The following is a 16,816-nucleotide window of genomic DNA, read 5'->3' on the forward strand; positions in this document are numbered from 1 at the left end:
TTTTGATGTGTGAAGCTGTTGAAATTTTAAATACTTGCTTTAAAAAACAAAGCAAAACAAAAAATCCGGAGGAAGAAAGTGTCCTTCCCGCTGCCCTGCCAGCCCAGAGCACCTTTTCCTCCCAGCGCCACGACTGCTGGGCTCACAGAGCCAAAGCTTCTTGGCAGGCAGGCTGCCACCCTGGTAAAGTCAATGTTTACATTTGTCACATATATTTTTAGTGCATCCTATATCCAGCCGTGCCTCATGGGCCAATTGCCATGTCGAAGCAAATGCTGCTTCATTTTTCAGAAGGACTGAGAGAAGAGAAATCCCCGAGGGAGTCCTGGCAGCAGCTGGCTGCAGGGTCCCTGTTTCACCAGTCCTTCAGGTTCCTCCAGTTCACAAACGTGAGCAGAGAAGGAATTTGCTCTACAAGAGGCCTGCTGGTGCCTGACCTCCATAAAAGCAAGCACCTCTCACGGCAGCAAGGTTCAGCCTGGGCTGACCGTGCTGGTGGAGGGACCATTGGGCTGAGTCAGTCAGGTTTTGTTGGGTTCTGGTTGTCTTCTGTGGCCTGCTTGGCACCTGAGAACTTCTAAGGGTTATAATAACATTGACTGGATCCCAGTTTTCCTTCTTTTTACCTTAACTCACTCGTCCTTGTATTGCTAAGACACAGTTCAGTCCTGCACATGGGTTAACCACTCGGCTTTGGACACCCCCAGCAAAAAGGGTTTGTGCCGCGGCCTTCAACATTCGCTGCTGTGCACTCCCACTCAACATCGGCTCCCTTGAAAATATCCCCATAAAGCATAAAGGCCCAGTTTAGGCCTATCCCGATCAAGTAGAGGATATCATGCAGATGAAGTGAACAGTGAGTAATCCTCTTCTTTCTCAGGTGGTGGAAAGTGTCACACACACCACAGGAGGACAAGGGTGGCCTTTATGGTGCCCGTGGCTCATCCCATCCCTGGCTCATAGTTGACCAGTAGCTGCTCCTCCAGCTCTCCTCTGCCCCCATCCCACAGCTCTAGGACAGGGCTGGTGACACAAGGCAGGGCTGGGAGGTGCGAGGCTGGTGGAGGTACCCCAGAGTCACCCGGAGCTCTGGAGCAAGAGGCAAACCTCACCACACCTCTGCCAGGCACAGAAATATGGTTCTACCTTGTGCTGATGGGGAATGGAGACCCAGAGAAGCCAAAGCAGCTGCCTGAAGCAAGAAACTGGCAAGCACGATTAGCAGCTCATATCCTTTCATTCACAGCTCTCCACAGCATAATTTATCATGTGGTTGAAAAAAAAAAAAAAAACACAAGTAAAGGAAGAAATAACTGGCTAAAGGTTGTGCAGCCTTGGCTCTCTTTTGTCTTTCAGCCTGCCCAGATAAACGTCATTATGGAAAGGCTGGGGACCCTGCAGCTCTGCAGCTCTAACAGGGAGCGAAAGCAGCGACTCTGGATGAAGATAACTGCAGCAGTTATATGACTAATCCCGACATCTACGGATGTTTTCCACTCTGCCTGCAAGAGTTATGTGATCCTAAGCATCCTTAAGGAAAACAACTCCATTCTGGCTAGCAGATGACTAACTGCTAGCAGATAATACAGATATCTTTTCACATCTGAAAAGAGAATGACATACCCAAGACGACAGTGCCCCACAGAAACACTTGCCGAAGAGACTCAAAGCCAGGCACTGGAGCACAGCTAGCTGTTCCCAAAAAGCAACTGGGAATCAGACAAAGGGGGAGCCCGTCTGCAGCGCTGCCAGCCAGAAGGAGCCTTTTGATCAAGGCGATGTAAACGCCAGGACAGGGAAGGGGCCAGGCTGCCACCCACAGCAATGCCCCTGCAGGATTAAATGGCCTCTGGTCTCTCCAGAAGAAAAAAAGAAAAAAAAAAATAATCAAACCACCAGCTCTAAGCACTCAGGCTTTGGGAGAGTAATATCAATGTCAGACTCACAGCTCCCATCTCGCCTTACATATCGCTCATTTTCTAGATTCATCAGGCAGACATTTGAGTACGTGGAAGCCATTTGTGCAGGCATCAAAACGCCAAGCTCGCTGGAGATCTGACCAAACCACATTGCATGTACACGTAGCACATCACCCACAGCACACACACAGGGAAGAAAAGTTTCAGTGGCCATTAAAGACGTATTGAAGGTTTCCCTCCCTAAAGTCACCTCTGTGGCAGGTGCCCATGACCATCCCCTCCCTGAACTAAGCCATGGCAGGGGGCAAGCAAGACAGCAGTGGTGGCACCAGTGTTGGCACTGGTCATGGTGGGGTGCAGGGGGTGCTGCAGAACAGGAGAGGGACAAAGCACACAACGTCACAGCAGGATTGTTGTGTGACTGAAGTGTGCAGTGCTGCCATTGACAATTCGCTATAGATCAGCAATGGAACATTGTTCTCCGCCATAAGCATGGGTATTTTTAGACTAATGTGTTCCACAAACGTTTTGCAAAGGAGTTTTCTTTGCCTGAAGCATCTACTTCTTCTCAACCTTCCTGTGATGCAGTGCAAACCACGTTATTAATAAAAATCATTCTTTAATTTGCTTCCCGAGCACAGTTCACAAAATACATGGTATATTTGGGAGTGTCTGTATACTCTGCTATTTCTGTCCTTCTTATTCAACCTCAGAGAGCAGCAAAGGGAACTGTGAGTACAGAGAGAGACGGCCCTGCCCTGAAGAGATTACAGTCTCAATCAGATAATACGCTGCAAATTACACATGGTGAAGCACAGACCTCAGACAAGCTGAATGGGGAAAAGGCTTGGTTTGGGAAGGAAATGAGGAAAAGTAAGTTTTAAGGAAGACTTTGAAGGAAAACAGAGTAAAATTGATGGAAAAACAAAACAAAACAAAAAACAAACAAAACAAAAACACAAAACAAAAACACAAAACAAAAACAAAAACAAAAAAACAACTAGGAATTTCAGAGAATAAGATATGAGAATGAAATGGAGAGCCTAAATTTCACTGACTTTGGGTGAGTAAGCTGTTCCAAATACTGAATTCTTAAATCTAGAGAGAGAGCAAGAAATGGTGGGCCCCAGTGCCACCAGCAGCTTCACTTACCTCCCCCAGCTCCTGCCACGAGACGTGCTCAGAGCCAGCAGTGCAGCCTCAGATGCGCTGGGATGGATGCCTGTAAGGGCCAAGCAGCTCTACCACACAATGCTTACACTTCTCTTCTGTTAATTGGGGTAACAGACTACCTCCCATAGCTCATCAAGGCTCTGCCTTCATTTGTAGACTCAGCTGAGCAGGAGTAAGGGCAGCAGGTGCAGTACTGCGTTGTAGCAAGGATGGTGTCGGATGGAAGCGAGGCAAGGGCAGGGAGAGGGGACATCATTTATTAGGTCAGCTGGCATACTTGGAAAACTAGACATGCTTTCAGGCACATAAGGCTTCCTTAGGTCTGAAATAGAAGCAATAACCTTAGAGCTAAATACAGGTTGAGAATAATTGTTCCGAGTTAGACTTCATTATATTAACGAATTAGGCAATTTGAGGGAAAGGATGATTGGTTCTTGTTGATCAAAGGGAGGATACTATCCAGAGGACAGCTGATAATGTCATTCATGGCACAAAGAGAGGGTGAGAGAGACGGGAATAATTACTGCCTAGGGATGGCTGGTGCTAGCAAAAATTATAATGTGATATGCAATCAATATCTGTGTGATTTTTATATCCTAGAGTCAGGAATTTTAGTACTCAGATTGTCTTTTGAAGAAATTTTGGAGATCTTCCTTAAAGGTCAGGAGTGAGAGGTCAGAGATGGTGTGGCTGATCTCTGTGCATTTGTCTTTTGTCAGTGTGTATGAGTTAAATTGGGTTAGTTGCCATTGGTTGTTGCCACTGCCAAGTGTGAAATCTGTAATGCAAACTGCACATCAGCACCAGAGAAGCAGAAAACAGGAGGGCAGTGGTGGTCTCAGTCATTCTGTATCGCTTAGAAATCTGATTCAATTCAGCAGCTGTGGTTAAATGCCAACACTCGTGAGTTCAAATCTATCCCTGTTTCCTGTGAAGTACCAGTCCTTAGGAACCTGTGATATCCTATGGATCTTAATTTTCACCTAAAAGTTAAGTTCTCAGTAGTCTTGTAGAGAAAAGCTAGAAAGTTCTGAAACTGATTTAAATTTATACCCAGAAAATAAATTAATACGATGCAAGGTTGATTATTATTTATAGCTGTCTCATAATTTCTAAAATATTCTTGTAGGCCTGAATCAAGTGATTTGGTTTGACAACACTGAAACAAAGACAACACTGTAACAGTCTAGAAGACATAAATAGTGAACATCATTATGTGTTACTAAAAAATGAAAAATCAATCATTCTTAAGTAAAATATGCCCAGTGTCTCAAAGCAGTTCATAAATATAACATGAGATTCACATATTATCTGCAAATTAGGTAACTGCCCCGGGTGTTAACATTTTTCACTGTAGTTAGGAATTGTGCACTCTTCCCACTAAATTGCCAAACAGAGGTGCTATATGTACCTGGCCAAACTTGAGAGATACAGACAGATTGGGAACCTGTTGACTTCAGAAATAAGGTGCAGTAATCTACAGCATCCGAGACTCAGCAGGGAGTTAAAAGCTCAAGTATAGGCTCAAAAATACAGAAACCACTTCTGGAAAGGCTGAAACTATCTGCTGAAAACTGCACAGACAGTTCATAGCACAGCCAGAGGCAAAACCTTGTAGCCCTGCCTCTGTGCTCATACACAGGATGCTTAATATTATGGTCTAATGAAAATCAAAGGGGAATTTGTTTTAGTTTGTAAAATCTGTATGCAAGTCTAATTTTGACCAGCAGCAACTTCAGTGAGTAGGCTGGTGTAAAATTTTCACATGATTTGTACTGGAGGAATATATACTTCTATATCTATAGAAACACCCACAGAAATTCTTTTAAAGAATCACAATAGTCGGTATGTGAGATCTCACTGTTCTGGAGGCTTTCTGCTCCATTGGTGGATGAATCAGACTCTATAGCATGGACAATGAGAATTAAGTGCTTTACTTTTATATGCATGCCTTATTTTATTATTATAAAATATAAAGGTCATTTAATATATGTTAACTGAATTGTACTATGGAGAAGACTCTCAGAGGCCACAGCAACTGAAGGCAGTAAAAGGAGGGAACAATAGGTCAGCCTCAGATGTTCCTGTGGCACAGACAAATTGGATGAAGTTCCTTATTGACAGCAATAGCCAGCTAATGTCTAACACTGGAATTTCAGTGGAGCCAGAGGAGGAAACCAACAGAGAAAAGGGCAGTGACTTGCCCAGAGTCAGAGCTGAAATGCGGGGTGCCCGAGTTGTCATCTATTGTCCCATGTTCTTCACTAAGCTGCCACCTCTTGTTTCCGTCAACATGACTAAAAACTCCCAGGCTGTTGCACTGCTGGGTGAGGCTGCCCAAGCAGCAAATTCACCCTGTTTCATAAGACTGTGATCATCTACTGTAATTCTTAGCTGTATTCTTTACGCTGTCTGTCGAGATAAAGTGAAGTCAAGTAAGGCCCGGCCTACACGTGGCGGAGGGCTAGGGAACCTTTGGGTGGTGAGGGCCTCATGTGCTGATGTTTGCCATCACACAGCAGTTCCTGGCATTGCTATGTGACAGAGCACAGAGTAATTTAAGAGATGAGATCAGAGAGAAGTAGAGCCTGGGTGAAAAGAGTAACGACATGAAAGCCTGGTGCACCAAAGTAGCGAGAGGCAGCGAACAACTGGAGCGGTGTGCCAGCCAGTCCTTCTGAGGGTGCTGTGGGAGAGGCAGAAAAGACAAAGGAAGGAGTTATGAGTACAGCAGGCAATAAATATATTCTGCCAAGGAAAAAAGGTGGATTTCCAGAGTTGTTTTTAATTGCATTAGCCAGTGCTGGTGAAATAACCATCTCAAAGAAGCTCGCCAAGGCACTGAACAGTAATTAAGGCACTACGTTCCCAGAGTCCTCTTTTGTTTTATGCTGTGGGTAATCTTCAAGCTAAGGGGAAAAGGGAAAGCAGCTCAACGAGCTCCAAGAGGGCACGGAGCTGACAGACTGTTTAAACGTAATGGTGTCTCGGCTCTCAGAGGAGGAGAGGATCTCCAATTTCAGGCCTCTGAAGTGCTAAATTATCAAATGAAAACTACAGCGAGTTCCACCAAACTTGCATCCATCAATATTACGGATTGTTTTTAACAAACAAAAGATGACAGAATAAAGGATGGGTTTTGAGGGATGTCTGCGTTGTATGCCAAGGTTTTTCTAAAAATATTTTACACCTGCTATTCGTTCCGCACACTGATCATATTTTGTCTGTGAGGTAAAGAACGCGCAGTGCCAAAGGGAATGTGGTTTATGTTCCCAAGTCCTAATGCTTTTTCCCTTCTGCAAGGCAAAACTCCTTACTACCTCCACTAAAATCAAGCCAAGAGGACAAAAGTCATACACACACTGCCACGGTAACAGTTTAACCATTCCTCTCGCTGATCTTTGGAAACAATCCCTTCAGCAGGATTTTACAGCTCTGGCACTTCGATTTAGCAAACTTTTTATGCAGCTCATGAGAGGAATGCAGCCAACTCTGTACACTCAATTTAAATCAACTTGCTGATGATATAAAAAAGAATGCTGAACCGTCGGTTTGCTTCATCTGCTCCAAAACTACCAACACAAACTGAGGTATTTTTTAGTGAAACGTTAATAGAACAGTCTGGGGCATCAGATCAGTAAACGAACTCTGTTTTGATCCCATGCTGGTTGAAATAGCTGATTTAACAGCTAGTTGTTTGGTTACTTACGTTTCAGAAATGCAGTGGGACTGTTTGCCAGTACCAGGCTGTTGCACATTGCAGTACAGGGGGAGCACTGAGTGATGCCAGCTGGGCATGTGGTTGTGCTGGACGATCAGCTGCCATGTTCAGCTGTAGCAAGATGGTATAAATGGTGTTTCAGAGCTTCCTGATTTTGCATGGTGAAGAGCAGAGATGGGTCTTTCTGTGGCTTGAGCCTAGTCCTCAATTTGTGCAAGTCATGGTAGCTTAGTTGACGCTGAAAGAACTACAGAAACTTGTACTCACCAAGAGTGTGATGCCAGGCCAGCCTGCGTCCGCTGGGTTCACAGCCGCAGCATGGACCTTTGAGAACATGATGTGGCAATGAAGCACAAAGTGTTGTAAACTACCCATTAGCTGTCTCCCCTTTGAGAAAATAATCAGATCAATTTAATTTTGGCTACTAGATTCCTGGGGTCAAGAGTAAGGCCTGCCACGTATCCACAGATAAAACACAGCCCGTACCGCTGCTGTTGAAATCTCCCTGCCCTGCTATGCCAAGAAGCCTCTGAACTCAATTTCACAGATCCCAGATTACAATTTTCAAAAGTAATCAACTTGTACTGAATTGAGTCAGCCTTACAGATTAAGGTGCTACCATCGCTTATCAATTTCTGAACCAATGACTGAACACTAACCTTGTTTTAATGTAGCACGATCATTTAAACAATCTTACATTTAAAAGCAAATTAGTGTAACCTTCAGTATAGTCATAACATTCATTGCCTTCCTAGGTAGGCATGGCTTAGCTCTGTCAAATTCTATAGATCCGGCAAACAATCATTACTTTTTAGGTTTTATGCTCATTTTGTTTAATCCTAACTGTAGAAAAAGAGAATGGGTACTTTTTTTTTTATTATTATTAAACTAACCATGCAGTGGAAAACTGATGAGTATTGATTTTGACATTTTCTAAAAGCAGAAGAAATACCTCAAAATTATAACTTTATATCTTTTAAAAGATCTATATAAAAATACAGGTTAAAGCAAGAAATACTGGAGGAGATGGATATGCTACAGTAGATGTGGACCTCAGAGACTGCCACTAGTTTGTCACAGCAATTCTAATTTCTTTAAGACTCTATGAATTTATGCTAACACGACTGAATTTGGTTATGGTTCAGAAGTTAAGCATTAACACCAATCCATTGCTACTTCAGACATTTAAAGGTTATATTTTTTAAAAATTTGTGTTTGGTCTGAGGCCTTGAATGAAGAGACAGGATGCACTAAACATCATGGAGGGGGATGCATAGTTAGGGTTTTACCCTTTTCTTCACTGTCAATAAAAGATGTCTTTTGAGGTTTAACTTACACCAGCAATTTTAAGGAAGTAAATTGCATGTTCACAACAGAAAATACAAAAGAACTTGCACAACTGAGCAAATGCTTCCTTTTTTCACCTTCGCTCCAGTTAGGCCCTTTGTCTCAAAGCAAATGTATTTACCTGAGAGCAGGGCTGCAAGAACAGAAAGCTGGGTATGTGCACATTAAATGAGATTGACTTGGCACTCATTTAAAACAGAATATTGCAACATCAATGTTTGATATAACAAATTCAGCCCTAAGCTTTAGTAAAAGATAAATAAGTGGATGTAGTAGACTGAACAGAAAACGATAAAATCTTTAACTTCTAATAAGGAGTAAGAGAACAGATTAAAAATACTCTCATTTGCATTCTTCAACTGCAAGCTTTCTCTCCAGATTGTCTCCTTGCAAAGCACCATGAACAACCTATGAACAACAGAAACCTGCTTACTAAAATCTTTATATTAAAAGCTGCTGCATGTAGACACCCACCAAAAAATAAAATAATAAAAACCACCTTTGTTTCCAGACCGCCTTTCAAGGCAATGACTGCCTTTTATTGTAGAGTTGGTTATGGTGAAAGTGAACAAATCAGAATGGAAAGAAGGTAGTACTGCTGGATGACCTTTAAAACAAATGATCTTAGCTCAGATCACAGGAACACTGAAAACAGTCTCTGCTATCAAAGCTGCTGAACCTCCTAGGCAGTTTAGTTATTATATTGTAAATGCTAATTATAGTAAGTCTTAAAGTCTAGACATAAAGAGAGAAATAATACACAAATTATTCTCCATGTTTCAGTAATTATGACATATGTATGTATTTTAGACACCGTTCAGTGGCCTGTCCCTTTTAGAAGCAAAATCACCCACTCAAAATTAGTGAAACACTCCTAAGCATGGTTCTGTCCACTGATATGCTGTTACTGGAAAGATAAACCAGATGGCAAACTCAATAAAAAGCAGCCAGTTAAATACAAACAGATGAATGCCTAAAAAAATATTCACTCCATTATTGCTTTTGAATTGGTTGTCATGGCATTAGAAATTGATAGCATTGTCAGCCTCCCATCTCCAACCCACCCCTTTGCTAGAGCAATGCTTTGTCACAGCTGCACCCTGCCCAAAGACCTCACAGCAGCGTTGCAGACCATGCTTGTCCTTGCTTACAGCATGAGGCTACTTCCAACAAGTTGCTGCTCTTCTCACACCAGACTGGGTTTTTAAGCGTGGCATGGTGCTGCTGGTGGGCAAGTTTACACCTTTTATAAAACCAAGTGCATCAGGCAGGCCAAGACTGATTTTATCTCAAATGCCTGTTTCAGAACAGTAATGTTTGGATAATTTTAATACTGTACTCCTTTAGTAGCTTCTAATTCACCATTATGAGCCAAAAGACAATCCACTTAGCATGCATCTCCTCTTTGTACAACCAGAGCTAGGAAGGAAAATGAATTGCTGTTTTAGAGTTCGGGATTAAATAAGCAAGTTTCTCTTCCCCATGACAACATCCATTAGCAAGGAACACCATTTGTCAAAAGCACAGAAAAAAAGTAAGGGATGCAACTTCAAAATAGCCATGGAAAAGCTGAGTTATTTTGTCAGCTTCTGGAATCTGTCCTCCCACTCACATTCATGTTTTGAAAATCTATTAAGCTAAAATTGGTGAAATCCACTAGAATAAACACCTTAGATTGTCACATTGTAGTTGCATTACATTTCTCTCTTTAATAGAGCATATAAAATGGAAGTTTACAATGACTTTAGTAAACTGTACATCAGCACTTTTATTCAGCCTAGCTTCTGAGCTATTAATCCCTAATACAGAAACAAACGCTGATGCATTGGTCTAGGACCTCCCGAGATAATAGTTCCAATCCGCTCTGATTACATGGACAGGGAATTTCACTGAATCACCTGAGTACCTTCTCGATAAATCACATCACACGACAAGTCAACATTCGCACCGCTTGTAGTCTTAATTCTCAAGGGAAAAATAACGACGAACCTCCTGACTTCAGTAAGCTGCAGTTATGGAAAACAAGCGAACATTTGCTCAAGTAATTGTAGGCAAGCATTTAATCAGGTTACGTGCTTTGTCAGAAGTATTTTAGGTAAGCAGCCCATTGTTGTGGTGCATCAATACAGCAACCCTTTCCATTGCTCCTTTGTGATGCACTGAGTCAGACTTTTTTGCATCATTAGCACTGACAACACAAGAAGCGCAGCACTCTGATCTTCAGCAGAACAGTAAAAACAGACCACAACAGTCAATTAATTTTAAAGAATTTTAATACAAACTTAATATAAACTATTTCAGTCCCTCTTAACATGTAAGACACTGACTCAAAATACTTTTATACCTTTTTTCAAGTATTGCACAATGTAGGTACAAAATTAATATTTACGATTACATTTTCTTCCATAATATATAGCAAAAATCTTTAAACTTTTAACAGAAAATACAATTTGTGTTTCTTTTGAAAAAAGCAAATATTTCGTACATTTTAATTCCACCACTAAGGAATATTCTGTACACAACTTTTTTTAGAATTGATGTCTTTAAGATGGATATCTTACAATTTCAGTAAAAAAAATACAACATGAAGCTGCTGCAGCTGTCACAGATCACTGTAGTAAAAAGATATAAATGCAATACCATGTTGTAGAAACAATATATATACTCTGATATTTTACAAACTTTGTACTAAATTAAATTATACAATTAGAAAAAGACCAATAAACCCACTTATTAGTGCCAATTTTTTTGAAATATATATACATATATGTTTGTGGACATACATATATATATACACATGAAAAAAATCAGCCATGTCCTTGCTATATCTTAAATACTGTAAGAGGCCATATTTTGAGAGTATATTTTCGTAATGTACATTTCAGTATAAAATAATTTTGTGCTTGGTTGGCAAATGAAAAAATGATGCATGTTGTATTTATCTAACCAAGCTTGAATGTATTCATACTACAAGCCTTAAAAAAAATCTCAAGAGGTGGAAAAAAAGATACACCCTTGGGTACGTGCATTTTAACTTGTACAATAGTATTTACTTGTATGTCACTTCTGTTTTATTTTTAGTTAGCCATAACTGGCTGGAATTGCTGGTTAGAATACTGCATGTTGTTTAAACTAAAATTCAAGCCATCCACAAAAGACTTCTCATTTAGACCTCCATAGGCTGCAAACATATCAAAGGCATTACTGTACTGGAGAGGACTGAGGTTAAGGGGGCTGTCACCAGGAAATATGCTACTGGTACTACCTTGACCCTGCATGTTGGGGAAAATGAACTCCTTTGCGTTAGGAGAAAGGGCAGAAGTCTTCTGCTGTTGCTGTTGCTGCTGCTGCTGACTGCCTAAGCCAAGCCCGTAGAGAGAGTGCATGGAGGAGGAAAGGGCTTTCTGCTTCAACAGGTCATTGACATTCAAGCCAAGGTTGGTGGGAGAAGTGCGGGCGACCTTGTTGCTACGGCCGCTATTCTTCATTTTGGTCGAGCCAAACTTGGTGGCAGCAAATGTGGCAGTGGTGAAGGTTAAAGGCTGAGTGGAGCGGGGCATGAAAGTTGGGCTCACAGCAGCAGAGTGACCAAAGGGAGGAGAAGGAGAACTAGACACTGAAGATGCTGGGTCACTAATTGGCATGAACACCTGGGCCTCTGGGTTAAAGCTGTTCTTGATTTCCTTATCCAACTCACATCCATTTTCATTATCATCCACATAAAGCACTTTCACTGGTCCCTTTTCACCGATTTGGTATGAAACCTCAAATGGGTCAATCCAAACACTAAGATCCTGAGGCAAGTTGCCACGAACATCATCAATGTCCAAACCACTCTCTTTGGATGCTTGTTCTATGACTGGGTCCACTTTCTCCCCTATATGTATACATCTAAACCCTGATCCTTTGTATGGCTTTTCTGGATACCAGTGCCCTTCATACTTCTTCTTGAGAAGTCTTTCAAGCTCTTCACCAAAAATGTTGACACGTCGTCTGGGAAGCTTATTGTACAAATATGAAATAATAAAATTGAGTGCTACTTGGATTTCAAGCTGCATAGCTGCTATGCCACAAAGGTTTGAGTCTGTTTCGAAACACGAAGAAAGTGTTCAAGATGCCACAGGGAAACAAAATTTCATTCAAAGTGCTGATTCTAGTAGATTATTATCCTTCACCTTGAGTGTTCTTGTTCCTTTAAGAAAAAACAAAAGCAAACACATCCAAATAAGGACAGCGTAAGCTCAAGCTCCAAGGCCTATTCTTTTAGCTTCACTTTTTGCATAAAATAGGTTCCTTTTTAAATGAAAAAAAATAAATAAAAAAAATTGCAAACTATTTATGTTCATGCCTGCAAAAGGTGAGGGTGTCAACTACATTCGGTGTGACTTACAAGCAGTACTGCAGAAGATGCACTAGGCATGTGTTTACATATACAGCATGGGGTATTTCAGAATCACATGAGCTTGCACTTTAGTTATTCACAAAGCAGCAAGTATAATTTTTAAGACATCACAGAACTGCCAGGCCTGTCAAGGGTTCAATTACCAACCCATATTTGGATGATTTATGGTACTCAGCTGCAAAATTTAGAACTGGACTATTAGTTTAGCTTGAAAGGTCTTAAGTTCGAGGCTCATTTATCATTTTAAAGTTTGCAAACACATTGGTCACGCTGTAAGCTGCAGAAATATAAAAATATTCTCAGTTGCTTTAGAGGACTTCACCCAAATAACTAAAATTACGCTGCACTTATTTTAAGTCCAAGCCGACCATTCACATCAACTGGTGAAATTATGTTGTGAATTATGCTGCGCTGGCGAAATTACACTACGTGAAGAGAAAATGTCCGCTGTACATATATAACAATTCTGCCTTTCCTCGGAACAGCTAAAACGATAATGCAGTCAATGCATACAAAATAGACGCATGAATTTGCTGTCACAAGGGTGGCAATGACTGCAAAAATTATTACAATAGATCAATTCCCTAATTTTTCTCTTTCTACTAATTATTCTATAGGTCAAATGTAATATATTAGCTAAATACATATTTTGTGTTGTCTATAGTCCAGATTTCAAAAAGTTACTTGAGCCAAGAAGGCTTTTCATAGGCAATTGTTTTTGCTGAGGCTTTCTCCTTCTCTAGGACTCCATTTTATATTTAATATAAAATATGGTTGTCAGTCCTTCAAAGGACAAAAGGGAAATTAGCTATCTAAAGTTAAAGAAGGGACTAGAATCCAGTATTAGCACACACCCTGCTAATGAAAATCCTGCAATACCCTAATATAAGGTATTCATCCACGGGAGACACCTTTATATAAAAAGTTCCAGTGAAACAAAAAAAATATATTTTTGGCTCAAGTGAAAGGCTCAACAAGAATTTCAATTAAGGGTGTGCTTTTCTGCACTGCATCACCACGAATGAAATTCAGCGTAGCTGTCACTGAAGATTAAAGAAATCAAAGTCGGTAAAAATCCCATTTAAAAAAAAAAAAAAAAAAGCTTTGTTATTTACATTGTTATTTCTTGCTCCGAATAATCTCCTTTTAAAGCCTGGAACCCGATTTCCAAGCCACTTGCGCTCTCCCCAACATGGTATGGGAATAGTTTGTAAGATAAGGCGACCTTTAAACGTTTGCTGGATCAGCACTGGGTGGGGATAAGGAAAAGATCAAGGGCAAACAGAAGATATTTACAAAAGGGACACAATCAGCGCAGAAAAGCTGATTGGGTGGTTAAAAGGGGCATTTAAAAAATGATTTATTAATCCATCTGTTTCGTTTCCCCGCCTCCGTGTCCTTTAGGAAAGAAATGATCCTTTCAAGGCGCGCCGGGCAGACACCATACATTTTTCTTACGCCCCAAAACGGATCCAGGGGCACGAGCAGCTGATCAAACAAGCCAGCTCGGCCGTGCCCAACTTTTATTTTGCGGTGCTGCTGCTGCTGCCGTCGCCGTTTTTAAATCTTCCCGAGACGGCTGCGGGCCCACCAAGCGCTCCGGGGCGTTACATAACACGGCGGTTGGGGCTCTCCTCACGGCCCGGGGAGCTCCGGCAAACCGAGGAGGAGGAGGAGGAGGAAGGAGAGCGTCTGCACGGCCCCGTGAGGGGACAAGCGGAGGGCACAAGGGGCGAGGAGGCCTCGACCCCCCCCCCCCCCCGGTGCCCCTCACACAGCAGGGGCCCAGCCGGCCCCGGGAGGCTCCGTGCCGTGCCCTCAGCCCCAGCCCCGCTCCCTGGGGGGCTCTTTCTCCCTTTTTTTTTTTTTCCCCTCAGCCCCTGTGGTGTGTTCTCCCCCCCCACCCCCTTCCCGTCACGGTGGGGCCGTGCCCGCCTCAGCGTCCCCCCCTCCAACCCTCCCTCCGCCTCAAGGGCCGGGCGGTGGCTGCCGCGGCCCCCCCCCCGGCCTGAGGCGTTGGTACTCACCCGGGTGGGTGTGCGGGGTAGTGCAAACAGTCCCGGCGGGGGTGTGAGTGCTGGAAGGGTGCGGGGGTGCTGGGGTTGAGGGGGGGGCTGGGTGGAGGGGTGCGGCTCAGCACCCGGTCCCCATCATCTCGCCGAACTGAGCCGGCTCCCGGAGGATGGGAGGGGAAAGGAAAGAAGAAGATTGAAAAAAATACAAAAAAAAGAATAAAAAAAAAAAAAAAGGGAGGGGGAGGGTTGGAAAAAAAAAGGGGGGGGAGGGAAAGGGGGGGAGGGCTGCGCTGCTCACACCCCCGCGACGTGCGCGCCCGGCAGCCGCCGCTCGGCTCCTTCTGCTACTGCCGCGCCGTGCCGCGCGCCCCTATATATCGCCTCCCTTGCCACGCCCCCAGCTCTTAGCCACGCCCCCCACCCCGCCCGGCCACGCCCCCCCAGCACCACCCTATGCCGGCCGGCGCCCGGCTTCTCCCCGCCCACCTCCACCAGGCCACGCCCATCTCAATCAGGCCACGCCCCCTTGCTGGTGCCGCGTCCCTTCCCTCCCCCTCTCCCAGCCCGGCGTGGAGGGGCAGCTCTCTACGTCAGCGCGCTCCTCGCCTCGCAGCAGCGTTGCGTCACTGGCTACGTCAAAGCCTGCCCTCGCGCCCCTCAGCTCCACAGGGAGGGGAGGGGATGGGGGGAGGAGGGCCCCGCGCCGAACTACATCTCCCATGACCGCCGCTGCGCTGATGGCCCGCGGGGGCCTCGGCAGCGACCGGTCACGGCCCTGCGGGCCCTTGGGGAGGGAACTCGGACACCTCGGGGCAGGAGCGAGGAGCCTACGGCCGCCCCCCGAGCCACGGTCAAGGTGGGGGCGCAAAATGGCGGCGCCCCCCTCAGCGCGAGCCGCCCCTCTCAGGCCAGGAGGGGCGCAGCCCCCCCCACCCCCTCCCTACCCGAGCCGCCGAGGCTAAAAATACTCCCCCCAGGTAGCAACGCTGACCGATTGGCTGGCTGCCCGCCCTGCTAGCCGCCTGATTGGTCACTCGGTATCGAGGAGGACGACGTCAAAGCCTGATGCTGAGGGGGAGGGGGGGGCAAAGGCGCTGCCGGCCGCTTGAGGGGGACGAGGGGAGCGGGGCGGGCTCCCCTCGTCCCCCTCAAGCGGCCGGCAGCGCCCCTCGTCCACCCCCCCGGGGGTGAAGCTGACAGGAACCCGGGGCAAATCTCCTCACAGGGCTCCCCTTCGAACCGCCGGGGGTCTGCTGTCGGCCGGCGAGAGCAGGAGCCGGGGTCCAAGGAGGCGGCTATGGTGTTTCTGTGGTGTTTTTTCTCGCTCCGTGTTCGTGTCACAATAAAGCATTTTGGCACAAACGCTGCGCCGGCCCCTGGAGTGATTTGGGAAATATTGGGAAGAAATGGCGAGGTTTTTTAACCCTTAGGAGGTTAAAATCCGCAGGGGGAGGCAGGGAGTGGGAAATGAAGTGTTAAGGAAGCAAAAGGTAGCGAGGGTGAGAGTGGGGATTTTCCACTGCCGAAAAGTTCTTCTGGAAGGCCTCACCCGTTGCAAAACATAGTTTTTATTCAGATGCATCAATATGGGTGTTACTAGGATTGATTGCAGTATTGCAAACAATGTGAAAATCATAATTCAGGCTCAAAATAGTCGCTTTTTTTTTTTTTTTTTTTTTTTGTCCCAATCCTTCATGCTTTTCTTCACTGTGAAGCATTGCCTGCGCCTTCAAAGCGAATGGGGCCATATGTCATCGCCATGCTCCCCAAATTGGAAACTGGTGTGGCGATGAGAAAATTCCAAGCCCTGGCAAAGTGGAGATGAGCGAGAGTTGCTGCAGCGCAGCCAGGGAGCCAGGTCCAGACAGTCTTGGATTTCTCGCTCAGAACAAGTTGTCATTACTTCTACCACAAAAGTTAAGAGGGTGAAATAACTACTGGAACGGGTGAAAAGACAAATGCAGTTTTTTAAAAATTAGAAATCTCACCGGTACGGCAAACATTGACCAAATTGGCAGATAACATCAGCTGTTTCCGTAAACAGTTCAACATGTTACTTTGCTCAGTTCTGCGCTAACTGAGGCAGCAGCAGCAGATTTCCCTTTGAAGTGGGAAAAACTGCACAACCTGGGAGATCGATGTTTTCAGGGGAGCTTTAGTAAGTAGCTTTACCAACCAACTAACTGTGCTGCTGAGTTGCTAAAAAATGAGCGGTTGTAAAAGCAGAAACTTTCTGTTA

General features: G+C 44.4%; 1 protein-coding gene across 2 annotated transcripts; it reads right to left on the reverse strand.

The window, feature by feature from the left end:
• Positions 1-10,415: 10,415 nt before the first annotated feature.
• On the reverse strand, positions 10,416-14,813 carry TOB1 (transducer of ERBB2, 1). 2 transcript variants are annotated; one of them, XM_082774651.1, is made up of 2 exons: positions 14,590-14,813; positions 10,416-12,352 (listed from the first exon to the last, which is right to left on the reverse strand). In XM_082774651.1, exon 2 carries the CDS (start codon positions 12,216-12,218, stop codon positions 11,238-11,240), a length of 981 nt encoding a protein of 326 aa, XP_082630777.1. In that variant the 5' UTR covers positions 12,219-12,352; positions 14,590-14,813; the 3' UTR covers positions 10,416-11,237. The 2 variants fall into 2 exon arrangements, with proteins under 2 accessions (XP_082630777.1, XP_082630778.1); XM_082774652.1 differs by lacking the exon at positions 14,590-14,813 and adding an exon at positions 13,678-13,699.
• Positions 14,814-16,816: the final 2,003 nt, after the last annotated feature.

Source organism: Aythya marila, assembly GCF_965140915.1.
Source record: "Aythya marila genome assembly, chromosome: 18".
NCBI lineage: Eukaryota > Metazoa > Chordata > Aves > Anseriformes > Anatidae > Aythya > Aythya marila.

Excerpts from the sequence above, each read along its gene's own strand:
- TOB1 (XM_082774651.1), bottom strand. The coding sequence starts at position 12,218 with ATGCAGCTTGAAATCCAAGTAGCACTCAATTTTATTATTTCATATTTG.